This window comes from Cervus canadensis, chromosome 6 (assembly GCF_019320065.1).
Source record: "Cervus canadensis isolate Bull #8, Minnesota chromosome 6, ASM1932006v1, whole genome shotgun sequence".
NCBI classification, from domain to species: Eukaryota; Metazoa; Chordata; class Mammalia; order Artiodactyla; family Cervidae; genus Cervus; species Cervus canadensis.
In genome coordinates, this window is record NC_057391.1 from 54,396,607 (window position 1) to 54,422,053 (window position 25,447).

Sequence of the window (25,447 nt, forward strand, 5' to 3'; positions counted from 1 at the left end):
TGACTGGCAATATCTGGAAGTATTTTTGATTGTCACAACTGGCGGGAGAGCATGTTAACCACATTTTGAATTTTCTGTATTTTATGATGCTTTGACATTGTGGGGGCCTTGCTAATCCTGGAAAGACTGCCCCTCGCAGGGCTAACTAGTTCCTAGGGATAGCAAACAACTCTGTCTGTCATCTGTGCCTTTCATACGAAAACCAGAAACTATATCCCCAACCACCTCTTTTACCTCTCACACACAAAGCCAGTACTTGCTCTGCCCTAAATCGGCCCAGGACCAGATACCAGATAACTAGAGGCCACTCCTGTAGCCCAGAGACACTGAAATTATTCAAACTGTCCAATCCTAAGCTTGCTCATACTGGCTTACTCTGTCTCACCTATTTTTTCCCTTGGAAAGCACAATAAAAGTTCTAGGCCATACTTGCTCCTCATTCCTTCTGCCTCCTGGCCAAACCACTGCTTCCCCTGGCGGCCCTGTGTGGTTTGGGGTGCCTCCTGCTGTTGGGAACTGTAAGTAATAAACTCTTCTTTCAAGGAAGTTATTTTTACATGTCATCTTACCAGACCTGATTAAAACAAAATCCCAGGTACATTTTAAAACAGAAGGGTGTGCTATTAGTATGTAGTGAGCAGAGGTCTAGGATGCTGCTAAACATCCTATAATGCATCAGACAGCCCACAGCAAAGAATTACCCAGCCCCAAATGTCAATAGTGTCAAGGTTGAGAAACTCTGGACTAGATGAAAGCTTATGTTTCTACTGTTTGATTCAAATAGGTCTGACAGGTTGAACTGCCTGGGGAAGATTCTGCTGTGACACGCAAAAGAGCACTGTAATTCTGAGTTATCCCACAGACTTAGGTGCACTAAAAAATCTTCTTTACAATAACAATTATGGTGAGGGGATTTGATCTGTAGTACAGACACATTAACCAAGTGCTGAAGTAATGCTGAGAATAGGAGTGTAATGCTCAATAAAAATTAAAAAATATTTTAGCAGGAAATAAATGTGTGGTAGTGACAAGAACACTTTCATAAAATAAACTCTACCACAATCCATAAAAGGCACTAAAAATCAATGTCTTGGTATAATATAACATGGTAAAGAAAAGAAGCCCAGCAAACAGTCATTACCTTCAGATTAGGGAGCCATAAACTCCCTAATGTTCCAGTGTTCTCCCCTCACTGCCACTTACCTTCACCCCCCAACTGTTGCTGCCCCCCAAAACACACCAGGGATTAATAATTCAAGGATCAAGGGTCTCTACCTTAGCCTTAAGTGATGTATAAGATAAACAACATCCATTTTGCAAAACAAGACAAATATTCAGGTCTGCTTTACAAGGATTGCAGTACTGCCCAGAGTCTACTTAGATCTATTCTACCAACGACTGGAAGCTTTGATCCAGTTTGTTCAGCATCTTTCAGAAAGGTAAGAATTAGACTTAAGGTCATGAAGAACCTTCTAGAGACACTTTCTACACAGCAACCATCCTGATATAGAAGCCCTGAAGAGGCACAAAGGCTGGCATATGCTGTATTTTACCCAAAACATTATTCCCTGCCCAGAGAGAAAAGATTTCTAAAAAGGGAGAAGATTTCGGGATATGTTTGAAAATAAAAACATTGGAAAAATGCTTAGACTAGTTATGTTATTAGAGATACAAGGCAAAAGTGGGGGAACTGAGAAGGAGGCAAAAAGTTCATTTGGATAAAGAGGAGGAGTGGGAGAGAAGTGTCAGGGAAAAGTCATGAAAAAGATAAGTGCTCGAAGGCAGCTACTTAGTATCAAAGGGTTTGAAAAATTATTTCATTTCTCTTTATGACCTAGCACCTACCTCAGGGTCAAGATCATCCAGAACAGTTTCCAGTTGTTTCAGTTCTATTTCTGATAGATTCCCAAGGAGTTCGTCTTCATCCAGGTCCTTGTATTTTTCTAAGTCCTTCCGGAACGACAGTGCCATGGTTTGCAGTAGAGGAAGTCACTTAATTTTTGCTATCCAGTACAGTGAGAAGTGATTTTTTTTTCTCAAAACTATGGAAAGAAAACAAAAACATTTAAAATGTTATGTCATGTCCACCTTACTTCGATCTATTCTAGGTTAAATGAAATCTAATTTCCATGTGTCATAAATTCTTTGACCATATATCACGCACTACCCTCCTCTATGAATCATTAAATGCCTTTACCTTTTGCCTTTTGTTGACAAAAAGCAACCAAATTGAAACAGAAAGCCACAACTAGGAAGAAAGAGGTGAAGGCGCGAATAAAATTCAAATCCATTACAACAGCTTCTTGATAGTACTTAAGATTTCCTGATAACTGAGTTTTAGGGGGGAAGAACTTATGTATCAAAATATAATTTTTTCCATCAATGGTTTTCAAATGATTGCTATCAGAGTACTTTGTTTAAGCACAGTATGTTTGAGGTATGCTTGTTTTGCTGTAAACTGCTTAGAAGAACATTATTTTCTGACTCAATGTAGAGGGGCTATTAATATATTCTCCACAGGAGAAGTGGCCATTGGGAAAAAATGAGAAGGTGAATTTAAAAAATATTTTTGATAAGGCATTTTTTTCCTTCTAATTTATATTTTGCTGCATTATGAAAATAATACATTTATTTGGCAAAGTAACCTAGGTTTCAAGTTGAAATAAAATTCTGAAGAAAGTGTACTGATTATTTTTTAAATGTGAAATATTATATATATTCTAAACAATACATACTAACATTCTTATTAGGAAAAGGCATCTTTAAAGAAAAAAAAAAAACATAGCATTCTGAAAATGCTCTAGTAAAACACTCAATACTATGTTGCAATATGTCATCCACTGACTGGAAAGATTGGTCAGGTGGGTCTGGTGATAGGAAAGGATCTTCACCACTTCCTGACCATGTCCATCCCTCCCGAACAGCTCTGAAGTGGCTCAAAAAGCAGCATCTTTCCAGACACAATAGGACTGTACCACAGGAAAACAATACTTAAAATATGTACCGCAAAAAGTGTGAAATAAAAATGAAGTATTTCTATAAGTTCTAGCCACACATGTGGATAATTTGTCTCATAAATGTCTCTGTGTGATTAACAATCCTGAGACTTAGCGATGTGGCTAAACTTTTCTCGGCTGTAAAACGCCCAGTACTTCAAAGCTGGGATACACTTCCTACTCCCTTCTCCCAATTTTTCCTAACTTAATATTTTTACTAATATATTTTCCTCCTCAAACTAGTAACACTTTATGGATCCTTTTATGTGTTTTCATCTCCTACGAAGAAAGGAAGGTTTACTACATGGGTCTGTCAGCTAGCAAACATCTGGGTCCAATAACAAGCAAATAAATGGAGCCGTACTTACGCAGATGTTAAATTAGAGGCATTTTGTATAACAGCCCTAGATGGGTCTGGCTTACACCTGTTCTGCTGGCACCTCATCTGGTTTAGCAGCAACCCTGGATTATTTTTCGCTTTTTTGAGCACATAATTATTATCATTATTGTCATTACTAAGCTTGGTAAACCTCCTCTGTACTTCCAACTTTAAAACCAGGGAGTGTATCTTCTCAATTAAAAACAATAAAGTTTGTGGAGACTATTCAATAGAAGGTATCAGCACTTTCAAATATATTAACCATAAAATGCAATTTAAAGAAGGTGGCAGGTAATTACAGGGGAAAAAATAGAAAATTTTTGAAAAATTACTTCCTTCATTAAAGTATCAGTGATATGGTATTTGAGACAGATAAGGGTAAGAAAATGATAAAAGTACATGAATATGTACTAACAGTAATCAGCTTTCGCTATTTTTAAATGTTTGATCAATTCAAAAAGTCTTTAATATAGTTTAACATATTTTTGAGGTTTATCAGTTCAATTCAGTTGCTCGGTCATATCTGACTCTCTGCGACCCCATGGACTGCAGCATGCCAGGATTCCCTGTCCATCACCAATTCCCAGAGTTTACTCAAACTCATGTCCATCGAGTCGGTGATGCCATCCAACCATCTCATCCTCTGTCCTCCCCTTCTCCTCCCGCCTTCAATCTTTCTCAGCATCAGTGTCTTGTCCAGTGAGTCAGTTCTTCACATCAGGTGGCCAAAGTATTGAAGTTTCAGCTTCAGCATCAGTCCTTCCAATGAATACTCAGGACTGGTCTCCTTTAGGATGGACTGGTTGGATCTCCTTGCAGTCCAAGGGACTCTCAAGAGTCTTCTCCAACACCACAGTTCAAAAGCATCAATTCTTCGGCGCTCAGCTTTCTTTATAGTCAAACTCTCACATCCATACATGACTACTGGAAAAACCATAGCTTTGACTAGATGGACCTTTGTTGGCAAAGTAATGTCTCTGCTTTTTAATATTCTGTCTAGGTTGGTCATAGCTTTTATTCCAAGGAGCAAGCATCTTTTAACTTTATGGCTGCAGTCACCATCTGCAGTGATTTTGTAGCCCCCCAAAATAAAAGTGTCTCACTGTCAACTGTTTCCCCATCTATTTGCCATGAGGTTTATAGCATACAATAAAGTCAACATCTTGCTCAATAAATATTTTAAAGAAATAAGTATTAATTATTTTGAGCATCCCCTCACCTTACTCTCAAGTGTTCCAGCTTGGGCCATAAAATAAACGGTCATCCTGTAAAAGTGGAGTTCAGCTGCTCACTGCTCAAAAGCCAATAAAGAGGCAAGGCTGGTGAAAAGGACACTTTGCTTTATTTTGGATGCCAGCAGCTGGGGGTGGGGGGCTGTCCAAAGGCCAACCCCCACTCTCCCGGCCAATAATCAGTGGGCTAGAGCTTTTATAGGCCAAGGGAGGGGGCTACACACAGAAACAGCACAGTCACCTCTGACGGGCATCTGAAATTGGTCATTGGTGATCTGACCAGCATCATCTTGATATGTTTTAACTACAGTTCACCCTTAGTTCCAGGGCTGGTTGGTTTCCATTTCTTGAGGTCAGCTCTTGGAATTGTGTCAACTTAAGTCATGGCTAACAATCTGATCATCATGTAATTAACTTCTCCACCTGGTGGGGTTTCAGTATCTATGACAGCTCACAGGACAAGGCTCAAAACATTATCCACAGCCCTTGTATTTGTGTCAGTCAGTCATGTCTGACCCTTGGCAATCCCATGGATTCTAGCTTGCCAGGCCCCTCTGTTCCTGGAATTTACTGTAGCTTAAGGTAAAGAATCTGCCTGCAGTGCAGGAGACCTGGGTTCAATCTCTGGGTCGGGAAGATCCCTGGAGAAGGGAATGACTACCCACTCCAGTATTCTTGCCTGGAGAATCCCAGGGACAGAAGAACCTGGTGGGCTACAGTCCATGGGGTAGTAAAGAGTCAGACACAACTGAGTGACTAACACATACATACAGCCCTTGAGGAGAAACTGAAAGTCCTTGACTTTGCTTAATGACTAAACTAGTGTTATTTGGCCTCCTGTGACTGTTTTCCTTTGTTTCTGCACGTTCTCACTTCTCTGATTAAACTTATTCTTTAGCTAAATAGTTTCCACAGGAAAAAAACAGGTAGAGGACATGAAGGACAATATCCATAGGGTCCTGCTCCATTTCAATCTTACTAATAAGGTACCATAATGGGCAATATGATAGGAATGAGGCATTAGGGGCAAAGGCAACGTTACATGCCACTCAGGATCTATAGGTTTGGAACATGACATCCCTTAAAGTGACTGAACAGATTACTCCAAGAGATGGCTTCTTATCCCAAAGTGAAAATCTGTCACACAAAGCACTGAATAGTATTGCTTAAAGATTAATAAAATGAACACCATGAAAACATACAACCCAGCCTCAGAAAGAGAACATTACTAGTACTCTCACGTTCCCCTTCCCATCTCTTCCTCTAGAAGTAGTAACCAGCAGAAGTACTGAATTTTGAATTAATCATTCTCTTACTTTCTTTACAGTTTTACCTCAAATGTACATATCTTTAAACAGTTTTAGTTTTGCTATTTTGGGTACATATACATATGTGGACTTGTACATTATGTATCCTATCTTTTTCCTGATATATTTATTTAATTTAAAAATTTCTTACAATGCTGTGTTGGTTTCTGCCATACAACAATGCAAATCAGCCATCATAATACAAACATTCCCTCCCTCCCCTCCCCCACATCCCATCCCTCCAGGTCATCACAGAGCACAAGACTGGGCTCCCTGTGCTACACGGCAACTTCTCACTAGCTATCCATCCTACACCTGATAGTGTATATATGTTGATGCTCATCTCACTCTCCCTCCCCACATCGTGTCCACAAGTAGGACACACAACACAAGCTTTTTATACTCAATGTTGCTTTGAGTTCATATTTAGAGCTGAAATTCTTTCATTTTCATTTCTATATAATATTCCACTGTATAAATGAACATCTGAAGACCTGTAGTCTTTCCGGCTCTATTTTTCTTCTGTGAAATAGGCTGCTTGTTGCCTCTTTTCCTGGTATACATGTGCAAGAGTTTCTCCAAGTTGTCCAAAGCTAGGAATGGAATTGCTGGGACAAGGGTATGGTATTACCAACTTTACTAGGTAATGTTAAAATAAACTATTTTTAAAGTAGTTGTACCAATTTAGATTCGTGGAAGATTCAGTGCATGACAATTCATGTTGCTCATCCTTGCTAACTGCTGATATTATCAGAGGTGGGGTATTTTTACCCACTCTGGTAGATATGAAATGATATTTCATTGTGGTTTTAATTTGCATTTTGCTGAGCTATAATGAGGCTGTGCATCTTTTTATGTTCTTGGCCTTCGTCACTTAGACACAGTGGTGTTCCTTAGTCTATGAAGAACCCCTGCCCATTTTTATACTGTGTTATCTTTAAAAAACAGGATAGATGCTCTTTACCATATTCTGGATACTAAGCTTTGTCAGTTATACATTTCAAATTTCTTCTCCCATTTTAACTCTTACTAATTTATTAAGGTATTTCTTGGGGGAAACATATCAAAGTGTTTTTCAATTATCTAAGGAATTTACTTCCTCGGCTTGTTTTTCCCTTTTCAAAGCAATGCAAAGGCATTTCCTTTAAGTTCAGACTATGAAATTTTGCCAAGAGGCAAGAACTTCCAGGTAGTTCATCCTACCTAACATTGCTCTAAACTCACCAAAAGGGTTCAGATTCCTAACTTGATTGTACTTCTCATCCTTCACTGAGGATTAGCTGTGTAGTGACAATATGCCAAGCATTAGCAAGAGAAGCTTTGAACTTCTTAGGAAGGGAAGCTCTGGAATCTGTGCTTAGCTCTGCTTTCTGTCCATGGATAACATGTGTTCTCTTGTTTGCCCTTTGACATTGGAAGGAGAACAAATGCTAAATGGTTTCAACCAGTGTCCTAGAGAAGTATCTTAAATCTACCCTGAGTCTACAGGAACTTCTTTTAATCACCAACCTAATGTAAAATCCATTTCCTAAAAACACACTTCATAATTTCAACAGTACAGGAACAGATTTTTTTAAACATAATAGTCTCATAGTCATTTTTTTAAAAAAAGGTTGTATATAAGCAAAAGTTAGTTTTGCCAATTAAGAAAACTTTTAGGCAGAAGTAGAAAAATGTTTAAACTTGAAATTCTGGTATGATCAAACTCTTTAGTTCTCTATCCTTGACTCATTTTTTGGAGCAAAGCAGCAGTCTTCAAGTTTTAGAGTGACTCAGAACCCCCTGGAGGGCTTGTTAGAACGTCACCCTGAGGCCCCACCCCATGTTTCCTGACTGAGTAGGCTCAGGGGTAGGGCTGAAAAGCTGCATTTTTAACAAGCTGCCAGGAGGTGCTGATACAGTCGGTCTGGAACCAGGCTTTGAGAGTCCTGCTCTACTCTAGGGGAGCCAATTGTATAAACTCTGACAGCCAGATCTCTCTCCTCCTGGCAGTCTATCTTGTACTACTCACAGGCTAAAGAACTTTGTTAAAATAGTCCCCAAAGTCTAGAGGAACTGCTGCCAGGATACGGTTTCCTTTTCACTCTGCCACTGCTCCACTGGATTTCAGGTAGTGGAAGCAATACCAAGGAACATAAGGAAACTCCTGAAATATTCTGGGCCAAAAGCCTTCATATCATTAACCGACTTCTTTTCAGTTATTACCTGTCTCTAGAATCCTCCTTTTTCACACATGACTTCATGATGGATTGTCAGCCATCTCATTTGACAGATGTTTTAAATTTTAGCTTTCTATTTAGATTTTTTAAATAGCTATATTCTAGATCTTTGGGATCACTTTAAATGAAGCACTACTGTGAGATTCCAGATGCCATATTTACATTTATATTTATCATTGCATCAGCACCAGGCAGAACTGCTTTAATTGTTCTTGTGTAAAATTCTTTTTTTACAGTTTTTACAAATATTTTGTTTATTTTAATGAAGCTGGTACAGACACTGTCCATTTAAAACCCATATCCCAGGCCAAAAAGTACAAATAAAGTCAAAAAGAGCAGTGTTCTGTTGTATACACTTCTGCATGAATAACTTTAACTGCTAATGAAAATTAGATCTTTTCTGGGATCTTCTGACAAGATTTTTCTTTCATCTTAAAATGCTTTCTCTTCAGTGAAGCCATCTTTGGAGTTAGTCATTATTCTCTGTCATTTTGACTCCAACTGGATATTCCTCTTCTTTTGGTCCAGACCCTCAGATTTTAAAAGTAGCTTCAAGTTAAGGAAAGGTCATTTTTCCACAGTTCTGTTTTCCAAAAAACTTCCATCTCCCACTGAAAGTCATAGTCCAGGAGTGAAGCAATCACATGCTAGAACTTCAGGGCCAATTGGAAAGTCATTAGGAACACTTGTACTAGTTGATCTTATTTATCACAAGCCTGCAAATGCACAGTCCTGGAAAAGGCGGGCTCTCTATGCACACATGTAATTTTTAAAAAGGAGAGAGTGATATGAAGGGGGCTGAGGTTTGCTCACCAAATCAGCACAATGAAAAGAAACAATAATGAATAATGGGCACTAGAATTCAAATTACCAGATGTTTTAAAGAGATGGGGTGCCAGTTTTCAATTCTGTTTTGAACACCACATTACAAAAGAACTATTTTTAAAAATAAAAAAGGATTAAGGGGAAAGAAAAAAAAATAAAAAGAATATCTAAACCGTTGAATGACCCCCTGTTTGTTCCTGATAAACTTCAATCACATCTTCTTCCTCCATTCCCAGTTCTTTTGGAGTGTGATTATCAGCAATTCTCTGACCTTCAAAGAGAAACCTGAGTGAATTCATAGGAACTCCCTGTCTTTGACAGTATGATTCTTTGAGTTTCTTGAGATGTGTCGTCATTTTCACTTTGAAGTGAATCTCACTGCTATCCTGTCCAATGACTTTGAGTTTAATATATTCTCCTTCCTTCTTATCCCCCAAGTCCTCGGTTGAAGGTTTTGCTTCCTGGTCAGACATGGTGACGGTGGCTTCCCCCTTGTGTAAAATTCTTAAAGAGATGGGAAAACCAGACCACCTGACCTGACTCCTGAGAAATCTGTATGCAGGTCAAGAAGCAACAGTTAGAACTGGACATGGAACAACAGATTGGTTCCAAATTGGGAAAGGAGTATGTCAAGACTGTATACTGTCACCCTGCTTATTTAACTTATATTCAGAGTACATCATGAGAAATACAAGCTGGAATCAAGATTGCTGGGAGAAATATCAATAACCTCAGATATGCAGATAACACCACACACTTAGAGCAGAAAGCAAAGAAGAACTAAAGAGCCTCTTGATGAAAGTGAAAGAGGACAGTGAAAAAGTTGGCTTAAAGCTCAACATTCAGAAAACTAAGATCATGGCATCTGGTCCCATCACTTCATGGCAAATAGATGGGGAAACAATGGAAACAGTGGCTGACTTTACTGGGCTCCAAAATCACTGCAGATGGTGACTGCAGCCATGAAATTAAAAGATGCTTGCTCCTTGGAAGAAAGTTATGACCATCCTAGAGAGCATATTAAAATGCAGAGACATTACTTTGCCAACAAAGGTCCGTCTACTCAAAGCTATGGTTTTTCCTGTAGCTATGTATGGATGTGAGAGTTTGACTATAAATAAAGCTGAGCGCCGAAGAACTGATGCTTTTGAATGTGGTGTTGGAGAAGACTCTTGAGAGTCCCTTGGACTGCAGGGAGATCCAACCAGTCCATCCTAAAGGAGATCAGTCCTGAATATTCATTGGAAGGACTGATGCTAGAGCTGAAACTTCAATACTCTGGCCACCTGATGTGAAGAACTGACTCACTGGACAAGACACTGATGCTGGGAAAGATTGAGGGCAGAAGGAGAAGGGGAGGACAGAGGATGAGATGGTTGGATGGCATCACCGACTCGATGGACATGAGTTTGAGTAAACTCCGGGAGTTGGTGATGGACAGGGAGGCCTGGCGTGCTGCGGTTCATGGGGTTGCAAAGAGTTGGACGAGACTGAGTGACTGAACTGACCTAATGGAGACACTGACATAGAGAACAGACCTGTGGATGTGGTGGGGGGAGGGGAGGAAGGAGAGGCTATCTAAGTAAAATAGATAGCCAATGGGAATTTGCTATGTGACTCAGAGAACTCAAACAGGGGCTCTGTAACAACCTAGAGAGGTGGGATGGGGAGGGGATCCCTCCACAGAAAGGAGGTTCAAGAGGGAGGGGATATATGTATACCTATGGCTGATTCATGTTGATGTTTAGCAGAAACCAACAAAATTCTGTAAATTAATTATCCTTCAATTAAAAAACAATCAAAAAATTCTTCCAGTAAAAAAAAAAAAAGACAAAAAAAAACCCCCACACCTGGAATTACATGATTCAGAGTTACATTCTTTCAATATATGAGGAGTTAACCCTCATTTCATCACTATTCCAATAGGGCAGGCTCTGGGTTCAGCCTCTTATCTTTTCTCTCTTTAATGCACACATGTGGTCATGTGCTCTGGTTCAAATTTCTAAGTCTCACAGTATCTTCAATGGGATAAGGTAAAGTACAGTGTCATTTGGCCTGCTGCCTATTTTTGTAAATAACGTTTTATTGGAACATACTCACAGTCACTCTCATATGTATTGTCTGTGGTTGCTCTTGTGCTACAATGGCAAAGTTGAGTAAATGCAACAGAGACCCATATGGTGTGTCAAACCTGAAGTATTTACCATCTGGTCCTTCAAAGAAAACATTTGCCAACTCCTGACCTACCAGATAAAATCCAAACTCCTCAATATGAGATATGAAGTTTACAAATGGATCCCAGCTAGCTTTCCAACATCATCTCTGGCTGCTGACCATCACATAGCCTATATGCCAAACAGACCCTAAAGTTTTAGGTCTCTATGCCTTTGCTTATTTCCCTCTCTCCACAATGAATGCACTCTTTCTCATCTTCCTATGTCCTCAAATCCTTACATATTCTTTAAGGCCTAAGTAAACGTCATACAAATCATCCTGGACATTTTCTCTGCTCTCCATTCCCACCCCCAGGAAAGATCAGTATCTTCAACTGATAAGATCAACATATGAGGATGAAAAGAGAATGTTTCCCAAAAAAAGCAGAACAGATGATTCTAGAATGGTAGTAACATAACCACAGAAAGAAGGGGTTGCCATGCAGATATAAGAAAATGGGGTTCATTAAGCAAGATTTGGCTGTGTTCATTCAGCACAAGGGAAGCTCGGTATCCTGGTCAGCAGATATGATTGGCTAGTTCCCATTGCAGTTCTATGCCTTGTACGAAGCAGCTCAGATGGCCAATGTGTAATGTCATTCAACATTTACTCAGTTCCCCTTTTTCTTCTCCGTGCTCACCAAGTAATCTAATTAAAACTTGGCTATTCACATAGCTTTCCTCACTGTAAATTAATATTAAATGATGTTTTCACTGAAGTACCAATCTTTCATGAGCATGGTTAGTATGGGCCATTTTTTAAGAAATCAGGCACCAACTGATGGATTGAAATCAGGTCTCTGCAAAAACAAAGCTGAGGACCACCACATGAAATTCTATTCCAGGGTTGGCTGGTCAACTACTTATAAAGACACCCTCTATCTCAAGTCAAAGCAACAATGACAGTGTATTCAGTCATTGTCTGTCTGTCTTGCTGGACACTGTGAGTCCCTCGCAGAAGAGATTCTCTCCCAGAGCTCATTTCTTACTGGGATGCCATCAAGAGGCACAATACTTGGTTATTCATAGGTAAGACAATTTTGATTTAACTGGATCACGTATCACTTCCCCTTTCCTTTTTTAAGTCCCTCTACCTGCCCCTTTCCGTACTGTTCATGGGGTTCTCGAGGCAGGAATACTGAACTAGTTTGTGGTTCCCTTCTCCAATGGACCACATGCTGTCAGAACTCTCCCATGACCCATCTGTCTTAGGAGGTGGCCCTGCACGGCATGGTTCATAGCTTCACTGAGTTACACAAGGCTGTGATCCATGTGATCATTTTGTTTAGTTACCTGATGAGTCAACATATTGGAAAAGACTTTGATGCTGGGAAAGATTGAAGGCAGGAGAAGGGGGCGACAGAGAATGAGATGGTTGGATGGCACCACCAAATCAATGGACATGAGCTTGAGCAAACTCTGGGAGATAGTAAAAGACAGGGAAACCTGGCGTACTGCAGTCCATGGGATCCCAAAGAGTCAGACACAGTTTAGTGACTGAACAACAACTAACAACTACCTGTCCCAGATATCTACAATCTCCTTGTTCCCAAATTGGGAAAGGAGTACAACAAGGCTGTATATTGTCACCCTGCTTGTTTAACTTATATGTAGAGTACATCACGTGAAATGCCAGGCTGGATGAATCACAAGCTGCAATCAAGATTGCCGGGAGAAATATCAACCACCTCAGACTACGCAGATGATACCATGCTAATGGCAGAAAGTAAAGAGCCTCTTGATGAGGGTGGAAGAGGAAAGTGAAAAAGCTGGCTTGAAACTCAATATTTAAAAAACTAAGAACATGGCATCCAGTCCCATCACTTCATGGAAATATGTGGAAGCAGTGACAGATTTTATTTTATTGGGCTCCAAAAACACTGTGGACGGTGACTGCAGTCATGAAATTAAAAGACAACTGCTTCTTGGCAGGAAAGCTACGATAAACCTAGACAGTGTTAAAAAGCAAAGACATCACTTAGCCAACAAAGGTCCACTATAGTTAAAGCTACGGTTTTTCCATTAGTCATGTACGGATATGAGAAATGGACCATAAAGAAGGCTGAGTAGAATTGATGCTTTTTGAACTGTGGTGCTGGAGAAGACTCTTCAGAGTCCCTTGGACTGCATGGAGATCAAACCAGTCAATTTCATTTCCTAAGGATATCAACCCTGAATATTAATTGGAAGGACTAAAGCTGAAGCTGACGTTCCAATACTTTGGTGACTTGATGAGAAGAGCTGACTCATTGGAAAAGACCCTGATGCTGGGGAAGATTGAAGGCAGAAGGAGAAGGAGGCAACAGAGAATGAGATGGTGAGATAGCATTACTGACTCAATGGACATGAATCTGAGCAAATTCCAGGAGATAGTGGAAGACAGAGGAGCCTAGCATACTGCAACTCGTGGGGTCGCAAAGAGTTGGACACGGCTTAGCTAATGAACAACAATCAATCTTTCCACACTTCTGCTAATTCTTTACAGCCTCTACATTAGTCATCTTTTCTTCCTTTAGTATCAAACCATTCAGAATTCTCTGTTGTCTAATCTTCCCCAGTTAAAAGAAAAAACATCTGACTATCAGTCACCAGACCTCTGAAATGAAACACATGCCCTGATGAAGAGTTGATTTTCTTTTGAGTAAAGAAATGAATTTCCTCCTTGCAGACTACCAAGCCTCACTCTTCAGATGTGCTGGGCTTAAGACTGTGTGTCTTTTCCTCACTGGCTTCTCCTAGGACCCACTGGTACTGAACTAACCTGGCCCACCAGATTAGAAACTTTTTTTTCTGTCTCAAGATTCCCAGGTGATTATTTGCTTTCCAATATACTTACTGTTCATTCAACAAATATTTTTGAACATCTCCTGCACCAGATATTGACTTGTTCCAGGCAATAGGCAGGAGTAGTATACAAAACAGCCAAGTTCCCTGCTCCAGTTTAGTTTAAAGGCGTCAGAAAGAAAGAAACAATGAATAGAAGACCCAAGGTAATAATAACACATATGATAAGAAAAACCTAGGACAATGCTATAGGTGACGTAAGAGTCAGGAAAGTTACTTTAAGTGGTTCTGATGGCTGTTCTGAAAGGTGACTTTTCAGCCAAGATCTAAAAGTCTCTTGCAAAAATTTCTCAACCTAGGACTCTTCTAACAGTAGTAATCTAGGTGAAAAGGAGTGATGGCTTTGCTTGAATTTATAGCTGTGAAGACAGAAGTAGAAAAAAACATGTATTTCAGAAGCAAAGTTAAAAGAACTTGTTCACAGACTGGCTGTAAGGAGATAAGGACAAGAGATGCCTGAAGGGCTGACCCCTGTGCTAATTTCAGTTTGTATTTAATAAATTTTTTGTTGTTCTATACCTATTTTTCCTGAGGGGCTGACCATGGGCCTATGCTACCTATATTTCTAGGTCTGGAAAAAAAAAAAAGGTTTTTGGTTAATAGCTTCATAATGGTTTGTTTTGAGCTCCACATTGTAAATTGTTTTTTGGGGTTTTTTTTTTCGGGTAAAATCAGAATTTACTTAAAACCAGAAGCAAAAGTAAATCCCCACCCAAATATTTTGTTGGTGTAAATGCTTTGAATAATTGCTCCAACTATTGTTGAGCTTTTGTTTTACATATACATATAAACCACATATCAGGAACACCTGATATCAGTTTGTCCCATTACTCATGTTTTCAGCTTTTATCACTTGGTTAAGGTGGTGACTTCTAGCTTTCTTTTCTATAAAGTAATTGTTTTTTTATCTTGAAATTAATAAGGCCCTATGGGGAGATAATCTGAGGCTATTTAAGTATCCTCTTTGTTGTCATTCAGTCACTATGTCGTGTCGAACTCTTTGCAACCCCATGGGCTGCAGCACACCAGGCTTCCCTGCCCTTCACTATCTCCCGGAGTTTGTTCAAATTCATGTCCATTGAGTTGGTAATACTATCTAACCATCTCATCCTCCGCTGCCCTTTTCTCCTTTTGCCTTCAATCATTCCCAGCATCTGGGTCTTTTCCAGTGAGTTGGCTCTTCCCATCAGGTGGCCAAAGTGTTGGAGGTTCAACCTCAGTCCTTCCAATGAATATTCAGGACTGAGATCAATTGGTTTGATCTCTCTGTAGTCCAAGAGACTCTCAAGAGTCTTCTCTAGCACCATAACTCAAAAGCATCAATTCTTTGGCACTCAGCTTTCTTTATGGTCCAACTCTCACATCCATACATGACTACTGTAAAAACCATAGTTTTGACTGTATGAACCTCTGTCAGCAAAGTGTTATCTCTGCCTTTTAAACTGCTGTTCTTCCAAGGAGCAGGCACATTTAATTTCACGGCTGAGTCACTGTCTGCAGTGATTTTGGAGCCCAAGAAAGAAAATCTGTCACTGCTTTGATTTTTACTCCATCTATTTGCCATGAAGTGATGGGACCAGATGCTACGATCTTTGTTTTTTAAATGTCAAGTTTTTTTTTTTTTTCATTTATTAGTTGGAGGCTAATTACTTTACAATATTATAGTGGTTTTTGCCATACATTGACATGAATCAGCCATGGATTTACATGTGTTCCCCATCCCGATCCCCCCTCCCACCTCCCTCTCCACCCGATTCCTCTGGGTCTTCCCAGTGCACTAGGCCCGAGCACTTGTCTCATGCATCCCACCTGGGCTGGTGATCTCTTTTACCCTAGATAATATACATGTTTCGATGCTGTTCTCTCGAAACATCCCACCCTCGCCTTCTCCCACAGAGTCCAAAAATCTGTTCTGTACATCTGTGTCTCTTTTTCTGTTGTGCATATAGGGTTATCGTTACCATCTTTCTAAATTCCATATATATGCGTTAGTATACTGTATTGGTCTTTATCTTTCTGGCTTACTTCACTCTGTATAATGGGCTCCAGTTTCATCCATCTCATTAGAACTGATTCAAATGTATTCTTTTTAATGGCTGAGTAATATTCCATTGTGTATATGTACCACAGCTTCCTTATCCACTCATCTGCTGATGGGCATCTAGGTTGCTTCCATGTCCTGGCTATTATGAACAGTGCTGCGATGAACATTGGGGTGCACGTGTCTCTTTCAGATCTGGTTTCCTCAGTGTGTATGCCCAGAAGTGGGATTGCTGGGTCATATGGCAGTTCTATTTCCAGTTTTTTAAGAAATCTCCACACTGTTCTCCATAGCGGCTGTACTAGTTGGCATTCCCACCAACAGTGTAAGAGGGTTCCCTTTTCTCCACACCCTCTCCAGCATTTATTGCTTGTAGACTTTTGGATAGCAGCCATCCTGACTGGTGTGTAATGGTACCTCATTGTGGTTTTGATTTGCATTTCTCTAATAATGAGTGATGTTGAGCATCTTTTCATGTGTTTGTTAGCCATCTGTATGTCTTCTTTGGAGAAATGTCTGTTTAGTTCTTTGCCCATTTTTTGATTGGGTCATTTATTTTTCTGGAATTGAGCTGCAGGAGTTGCTTGTATATTTTTGAGATTAATCCTTTGTCTGTTTCTTCATTTGCTATTATTTTCTCCCAATCTGAGGGCTGTCTTTTCACCTTACTTATAGTTTCCTTTGTAGTGCAAAACCTTTTAAGTTTCATTAGGTCCCATTTGTTTAGTTTTGCTTTTATTTCCAATATTCTGGGAGGTGGGTCATAGAGGATCTTGCTGTGATTTATGTCGGAGAGTGTTTTGCCTAGGTTCTCCTCTAGGAGTTTTATAGTTTCTGGTCTGACATTTAGATCTTTAATCCATTTTGAGTTTATTTTTGTGTATGGTGTTAGAAAGTGTTCTAGTTTCATTCTTTTACAAGTGGTTGACCAGTTTTCCCAGCACTACTTGTTATGTAAATTGTTTTAATAAATTTTCAACAAACTAATAATAATAACCAACTAACTAACCAAAATAAACCAATTAAAAATTACTAAATAAAACTGCTGGCTATGGCTTGGTGGCCTAGTGATTAGGATCCCAGGCTTTCCCTGCTGTGGCCCAGGTTCAATCCCTGGTCCAGAAAATGAGATCCTGCGAGCTGTGCGGCATGGCTCCTCCATACCCGCCCTCCCCTGCAAAAGGGCATGACTTTGTTAATACCATTTTTGGCATCATCTTTTGCAAAGAGCTCAGTCTAAAAAGTGAAACAAGCAAATATCTGCCATGATTTAAAAAAAAAAAATACTACATAACTACTGTTCCTAACTTATTTTCTCTCCAATATTTTTGGCAATTATTGTGAAACTGCTGAGGAAGAGGTGATCATGAATTTGCCACATAGCAATCACTGTGATTTCATGATCCACACACCTGACACTTCCAACACCCAGTCTCTGAGTTCCTTGACTTTGTTCTGAGGGTCTGGTCCTCTGCCCTGTATTAGCTCTACAGCCCCATGGCTGTAACCTAAGGCTAATTATTACCAATAATTATATCCCTCCATAACTCAATTTCTTTGATCTTCTCTCTCTCTCAGGAACTCTTTTAGCAAAACCCCAGTCCTGGTTAAAAAGCTCTTCCTACCCCTCAGCTGTACCAGACTGGAAGATAAAGCATGAAAAAAACACACAAACTGACTAGCCATATTTAATATTTATCACCCCACTAACATCAAACTAGTGGGTAATCCCATTGTATTTCCCTGGTCCAGTCACTCTCTCACAATCTAATATGACTATTTTACTTCTTATTTTCTTTACCTTCTTATTTTCCCTCAAACCTTTAATATTTCTTACCTATCACTCTCAAATGAAGATTCCATCTTAATATTTCACTAAGAATATCGAAGCAATCATAAAAGGATATGTAAGTTCCCACTGCTATGTCTACCAACTGACCTGAATGTGTACCCGTAAGTCTATTTTCCTTCTTGTTTTCATAAGCTGTTCAGACTTATTTAAGGCCAATCCCATAGTCCGTGACAAGATCCCATTCATGCCCATATATACGTTATTACTCCAATAAGTTGGCCCTTTCTCGACAGGATCTTGCCCATCAGCACACAGATAGGAACATATCTTCCCAATTAAAAACAAGCATTCCTTTGACTTTATATCCCCCTCCAGACACTTCACATCTCCCTCTCAACTATTTCTTGACTCTTTATAGCAAAATTCCTCAAAAGAACTATTTGGTTTTGGTACCCCAAGTTCCCTCCCTCTTATTCTACCTTCTTCAATCTGGTGTTCATTCCTAGCACTTACTCCACCCAAATTGATCTTGTCAGCAATGACCTGCATGGTGCCAAATCAAACTGTCAATTCTAGAAGCAGCATCTGATAAGACATCACGTTTTTCATCCCAAGACACTTTTCTCACTTGGCTATGGAGCCATTATTTTCTCTTGGTCTCCTCGTATCTCATTCTCCTTTGCTAGTTCCTCCTCGTCTTCCCTACCTTTAAACAAGGAAGCATCCCTAGGACTTAAATTCCTTGGATAGCCTCTCTTCTATACTTACTCCCCAGGTGACTTCATATACTGACAGCTCCTGAATTTTTTTTCTTTTCATTTCAACTCCTGGATTTATAATTTCAATTTGGACTTCTCTCCCAATCTCCACACTTAAAAATTTCTACCTATGTAACATTTCTACTTGGATGGTTTACAGATATCTCAAACACAAATATACAAACAGATTCTAATTTTTTCCCCCCAGACCTACTACTCCCACCATGTTTTTACCATTTAATAAACAGCAACTCCATTCTTTTAGTTGCTCAGTCCACAAATCTTGGAGTTAACTTGGACTTCTCTCACACTCTGCATCTGATCCATCAAACATTTGGCTCTATCTTTAAAACATCGTGGACTTACCATCTCCACTGCTTCCACTTTGGTCAAAGTCATCATCATCTGTTTTCTGGGCTATTGCAATCCCCTCCTAACTGGGGCTCCTGTAGGCCCATATAGCCTGTAGTCTATTTTCAGCAAAGGTACCAGAGGTACCTTATTCTTTTTAATTGAAGTTTTTATTGAGATATTTATAGATTCACATGCTGTTGCAAGAAGTGACACAGAGGGATCCCTTGAACATGTTGTCCAGTTTTCTCTGACAGTAACATTTAACTTATATGTAGAGTACATCATGGGAAACGTTGGGCTGGAGGAAGCACGAGATGGAATCAAGATTCCTGGGGAAAATATCAATAACCTCAGATATGCAGATGACACTATCCTTATGGCAGAAAGTGAAAAAGAACTAAAGAGCCTCTTGATGAAAGTGAAAGAGGAGAGTGAAAGAGCTGGCTTAAAACTCAACATTCAGGAAACTAAGATCATGGTATATGGTCTCATCACTTCATGGCAAACAGATGGGGAAATAATGGAAACAGTGGCTGACTTTATTTTTCTGGGCTCCAAAATCACTGCAGATGGTGATTGCAGCCATGAAATCAAAAGATGCTTATTCCTTGGAAGGAAAGTTATGACCAACCTAGACAGCATATTAAAAAGCAGAGACATTACTTTGTCAACAAAGGTCCATCTAGTCAAGGATGTGGTTTTTCCAGTGGTCATGTATGGATGTGAGAGTTGGACTATAAAGAAAGCTGAGCACTGAAGAATTGATGCTTTTGAACTGTGGTGTTGGAGAAGACTCTTGAGAGTCCCTTGGACTGCAAGGAGATCCAACCAGTCCATCCTAAAGGAGATCAGTCCTGGGTGTTCATTGGAAGGACTGATGTTGAAGCTGAAACTCCAATACTTTGGCCACCTGATGTGAAGAGCTGACTCATTTGAAAAGACCCTGATGCTGGGAAAGACTGAAGGCAGGAGGAGAAGGGGAGGACAGAGGATGAGATGGTTGGATGGCATCACAGACTCAATGGACATGGGTTTGAGTAAACTCCAAGAGTTGGTGATGGACAGGGAGGCCTGGCGTGCTGCGGTTCATGGGGTCGCAGAGTCGGACATGACTGAGCAACTGAACAGAACTGAACATTTTGCAAAACTATAGTACATCACAATGAACATACTTACATTGACATAGTCCACTGATCTTAGTCTGGTTTCCCAGTTTTACTTATACTCATATTTGTGTATATGTGTATGGTATGTTCCATACAATTTTATTATCTTTTAGGTTTGTGTGCCCACCACTACAGTCAAGATACTGAATAGCTTCAACATCACAAAGATTCCCCATGTTGTCCTTTTATAACCACACCCATCTCCTTCTCTAACCCTATCAAACAACATTTGATGCCCTCCATTTCTAAAATTAAGAAATGCCCTCTATTTCTAAAATTAAGTCATTTAAAAAAAGGTTATATACATAGAATCACACAATATGCAACCTTAGGGATCTGGCTTTTATCATTAAGCATAAATTCCTAAAGATTCATCCAAGATACTCTGTATCAATAGTTCACTTTAAAAGTTATATTCCATGGTATGTATTTTCTGCAGTTTAACTATACAGATGTTGAAAGACAGTTCTTGACTATTACAAATAAAGTATCTATGAACATTTGGGCATAGGTTCTTTTGTGAATTGGCCGGATCCCATTAACTCTGCTGCTCACATCTTCTAATGTCATCTTATCTCAATGAGAATAAAAACCAAATGGCTTTCCAATGGTCCACATGGCTGTACAACGTCCCAGCTCCCCCAACACAGCTCCAACCATTCTTCACTTTGTTCACAGCACTTCAGCAACATTTATCTTCTTGTTCTTCCTCCAACAAACCAGGCGTACTCCTGTCTGAGGGCTTTTCCACTTGATGTTCCTTCTACCTGGAAAAATCTTCCTTAAAACGGCTAAATGACCTGTTGTTTCACTTCTTTAAGATCTCTGCTTAACAAGCAACAAAAGTTTACTGTATTGCACAGGGAACTATCGTCAATATCTTGTAATAACCTATAATGGAAAATAATCTGAAAAATAATATATGTGTATATGTATAACTGAATCACCTTGCTGTGTACCTGAAACACTGTAAGTCAACTATACTTCAATAAAATAAATATATTAAGAAAAAAAATCTCTGCTTAAAAATCAACTGATTTGAGAGGAGTTCTCTGTCTACTACATATAAAATAACAACTCCCACAGGCTCCTCCACTACTGTATTAGGCATTCTCTACTTTCTTACCCTATATTTCTCTCTATATTATTACCTAACATGCTATGTATTATCTATATCTTGTCACTAAAACCTAAACTATATTCCATCAAGGACTCTGCTTTGTTTAGTGCTACATCATCAGAGAATACCTCACGGCACAGGCCAAAACTAAAAAACAGCAAACATATCTAATCTTAAGACTAATGGTAAACTTATGAAAATCAACTTAAGCCAACCTGGAGTCATTCAGGATTACTGAAACACTAACCTCTTACCTTTAAATGACAGTAGCTTTGTTTAGGATGTTTCTTCCTAGATCAAATATAAGTTAAGAAGTTGTTTAAGAAATAAATCAAGGCTTATTTACTAAGAAGCAAATAAATTATGCTGAAAATTAACACTTTATTGAGCTAACTCTGTATTTTTAGCTTTTTTTCCTTCAAAATTTGCCTTTTTAAAAATAAAAATACAAATACCTCCAAGCATAGCTAAAGCAAAAAAGAATGACAATACCAAGTACTGTTAAAAATGACAATATCAAATATTGGCAAGGATGTGGAGCAACTGATATGCATAAATTGCTAAAAGAATGCAAACTGAGTCAACCAGTTTAGAATACTCATACCACAATGGTGTAGCAATTGCCAGTCCCATAATTCCACTCTTTACAAAGACCATATATAAGAAATTGGTCGTCTCTGCTCAGAGACACTGTGTTTAGCTAGCACAGCTCTCTCTCTAATTACAGTAGGTATTAAATTCAAGTCTGTCTTTTTGTTTCAGGTATCGACTATTGGCTGGTAGTCTTATCCTTTTACGCTAAAGAAAATTTAATGACTACACATTTCTTTTTAACCAATAAAAGTATTTCAATGTTGATACATATTAGATAACAGTACTTAGGATCAAAATATTCTCTCTGGATACATATCTATTAGTCTTTTGAACTGAATATGGTTCAACATCCAAAACTTGTTAAGTATCTGATTCAATATGTTTTGGTTAAAGAAATTCAAATCAACATTCCTTTTTCTTTCTTGTTTGGGCCTGGCTTCAGAAATAACCTGGAAACAATTTTAAAATAAGCTATCTCTAACATTTAAAGCATCTAAATGTTGTCCTATTTAGTGTCAGCCCTGAGTTTCAACTCTGCTGGTTTGAGGAACATTCCCTTTGATGGAGAAGGCTGGAGTAAAGAAAGTCCTCTATTCCTGGCATTTGCTAAAGCGCAGGAATATCTGTCAGGAATACTGTGCAGCAGATTCCTCAACCACAAGAGTTTAAAAGTCTTATAGGTCATTTCCTTTTTATGAGCTTATGATTCTAGATAACACAGTATAACCAAAAAATGTACTTTGGACACCACTGTGTCCAAAATACTATGCACACCATATTTACCTTCCAAAAAGAGAAACCATTTTATTTTAGGTGTATATAATATATATTACTTTTGTAGTAAATAAGACATTTTTTAAAGGAAATAATTGGATGTTAAATCTTTCTGTTCTGTTCACTGCCTCTTCCATACCATGAAGCATAAAAGGCAGGGTGTTAAATAATAATTTTTGTGGCATTCGTAGGATGCTACAGTTGACCCAGATGTGGGTACATCTGAGTGAGGAAGTTGCTCAGCACACAGAAGTTTGAGAAAATGGTAGTTGATTATTCTGTGTAAAAGTTCCATGGAAACTTACCAACCTTCACTAAGTATGAGATTAGTTAAGCAGCTCTGTCTTTCTTGCCATTGTAACTGATGTTATCTTGATTTCTTTTTTTTTTTAAAAAATGAGATCTGTAGACCCACCCCAAAAGCACAAGGAAAGAATATTAAAGTCTGGAGACTGAGGGCAGTCCAGAAAAACTTGTTAGGGCCAGAACAAAAAAGAGATTTAACTGGAAGCAGGTTACCCAGTGTGACCTTAAGGGCAAAAGCAACCAGGTCATTTCTGTGACTTTTAGGAGAAATATTTCATAGGTTATTCACACCACTTCAAAAACAATCTTTCAACAAGACTCTGCTGAGAGACCTTGTGGCTCCCATGGGAGCACCCCCACTTCCTTTTCTGGTTCAAAGTAGCCAAGCCAGCTCCCAGTTGGAGCCCACCTCCTCTCTATTTATTCTTGCTGTAGTTGCAGCATCAGAGATTCAGGGCAAGGTCAGAGAGGAACCCACTCTATTTGGATGAATGCCACATCAACCACACCCTTAGCAAACCCAGTTTTTAAGTACCAAATGTTTTCAGTCTTCTTTTTGGTTTGTTTAATAGACTGGGTAAAGGAGGAAATGTGTAAGCTTTTCTAAAAGTTACTGCAAACTCAAAAAAAAAAAACCTTAAAATAGAAATGACATCATAAACAAGTCTCTCAGGGTATTAAGGTTACAGAGCTCTTATCTCTGTTGGTTAACCTAAAAGATCCTTCTACCAGTCACATTGTGGACAAAACCAAATGTGAGGTGACTTGCAGGAAAAGCTTATCAGTGCTCAGCCATCAATCAAAATGCTGCATCCACTCCAAGTATACAATGGAGAGACTAAGAGTTTTCTCTCTCTCCCAAGGGAAGTATTGCTATGACTCATTCTTCCTCTTGCAAGAATTTTCTTAATACACTGAGTTAGTAAGCAATGAACTAGATATAAAATCCTAAAATAAACAAGACTAGATCTAAAAGAAATCATGCTGAGATCAAATTGAGTTTTATGCAGTGAGCAAAAGGTGAACAGCAACATCTTTCCTCAGTCTTACCCTTTTGAATTTCCTGGGCTTCAGACCAGATTTTTTCCTTCATTCTGAAAAACTCCTTTTCAGCCTTACCAATTTCCCCATCTTCAAATCAGTAAATGTATTTGTATGCATTTATTAAGTGCCAATTACATTTAATGTGCTGTCCGGCCAAAGGGAGACACTGGACATAACGGGGTAGGATATAGGGAGAGGAAAAGGACCATGAGAATGAAAGGAAAAGAATTTCAGATAATTCCATAAACAGACTGCTATTCTCTCTCCCCATTTTATGTTTCTCAAACTGGAATTTTAAAAACTTAATTTATTTATTTTAATTGGAGGCTAATTACTTTACAGTATTGTGGTGGTTTTGCCATATATTGACATGAATCAGTCATGGGTGTACATGTGTCCCCCATCCCGAACCCCCCTCCCACCTCCCTTCCCATCCCATCCCTCTGGGTTGTCCCAGTGCACCAGCTTTGAGTGGCCTGTTTCATGCATCGAACTTGGACTGGTCACCTATTTCATGTATGGTAATATACATGTTTGAATACTATTCTCAAATCATCCCACCCTCGCCTTCTCCCACACAGTCCAAAAGTTTGTTCTTTACCTCTGTGTCTCTTTTGCTATCTCACATACAGGGTCTTCATTACCATCTTTCTAAATTACATATATATGCGTTAATATACTATATTGGTGTTTCTCTTTCTGACTTATTACTTCACTCTGTGTACTAGGCTCCAGTTTCATCCACCTCACTAGAACTGATTCAAATGCGTTCTTCTTAATAATTGAGTAATATTCCATTCTATATATGTGCCAAAGCTTTCTTATCCACTCATCTGCTGATGGACATCTAGGTTGCTTCCACGTCCTAGCTATTGTAAACAGTGCTGCAATGAACATTGGGGTACACATGTTTCTTTCAATTCTGGTTTCCTTGGTTTGTATGCCCAGCAGTAGGACTGCTGGGTCATATGGCAGTTCTATTTCCAGTTTTTTAAGGAATCTCCACACTGTTCTCCATAGTGGCTGTACTAGTTTACATTCCCATCAACAGTGTAAGAGGGTTCCCTTTTCTCCACACCCTCTCCAGCATTTATTGTTTGTAGACTTTTTGACAGCAGCCATTCTGACTGGTGTGAGATGGTACCTCACTGTGGTTTTGATTTGCATTTCTCTGATGAGTGATGTTGAGCATCTTTTCATGTGTTTGTTAGCTATCTGTATGTCTTCTTTGGAGAAATGTCTATTTAGTTCTTTGGCCCATTTTTTGATTGGGTCATTTATTTTCATGATATTGAGCTGCATGAGCTGCTTGTATATCAAACTGGATTTTTAAAAAATTGTATTATTGGAGTATAATTGCTTTACAATGTAGTGTCAGTTTTTTGCTGTACAGCAAAGTGAATCAGCGATATGTATATATATCTCCTCCCTCTTGAGCCTCTCTCCCGCCCCACCCCACATCCCACCTTGCTAGGTCATCATA

General features: G+C 39.1%; 2 protein-coding genes across 3 annotated transcripts in view; both read right to left on the minus strand.

Moving 5' to 3' along the window:
• The window catches only part of TMOD3 (tropomodulin 3), an 88,932-nt gene that overhangs the window by 46,479 nt on the left and 17,006 nt on the right, over window positions 1-25,447 (minus strand). Inside the window, exon 2 of one of the 2 annotated variants that reach the window (XM_043471971.1) lies at window positions 1,846-2,042. In XM_043471971.1, coding sequence (XP_043327906.1) covers window positions 1,846-1,971 — 126 coding nt within the window. In that variant the 5' untranslated portion in view covers window positions 1,972-2,042. Of the gene's footprint in view, window positions 1-1,845; window positions 2,045-25,447 lie in introns of those variants that run through there. The other variant, XM_043471972.1, reaches the window with a different exon arrangement.
• LOC122443598 (small ubiquitin-related modifier 1) lies at window positions 8,359-9,444 on the minus strand. Its single transcript, XM_043471974.1, has one exon. It carries the CDS (start codon window positions 9,429-9,431, stop codon window positions 9,126-9,128), a length of 306 nt encoding a protein of 101 aa, XP_043327909.1. The 5' UTR covers window positions 9,432-9,444; the 3' UTR covers window positions 8,359-9,125.

Excerpts from the sequence above, each read along its gene's own strand:
- LOC122443598 (XM_043471974.1), bottom strand. The coding sequence starts at position 9,431 with ATGTCTGACCAGGAAGCAAAACCTTCAACCGAGGACTTGGGGGATAAG.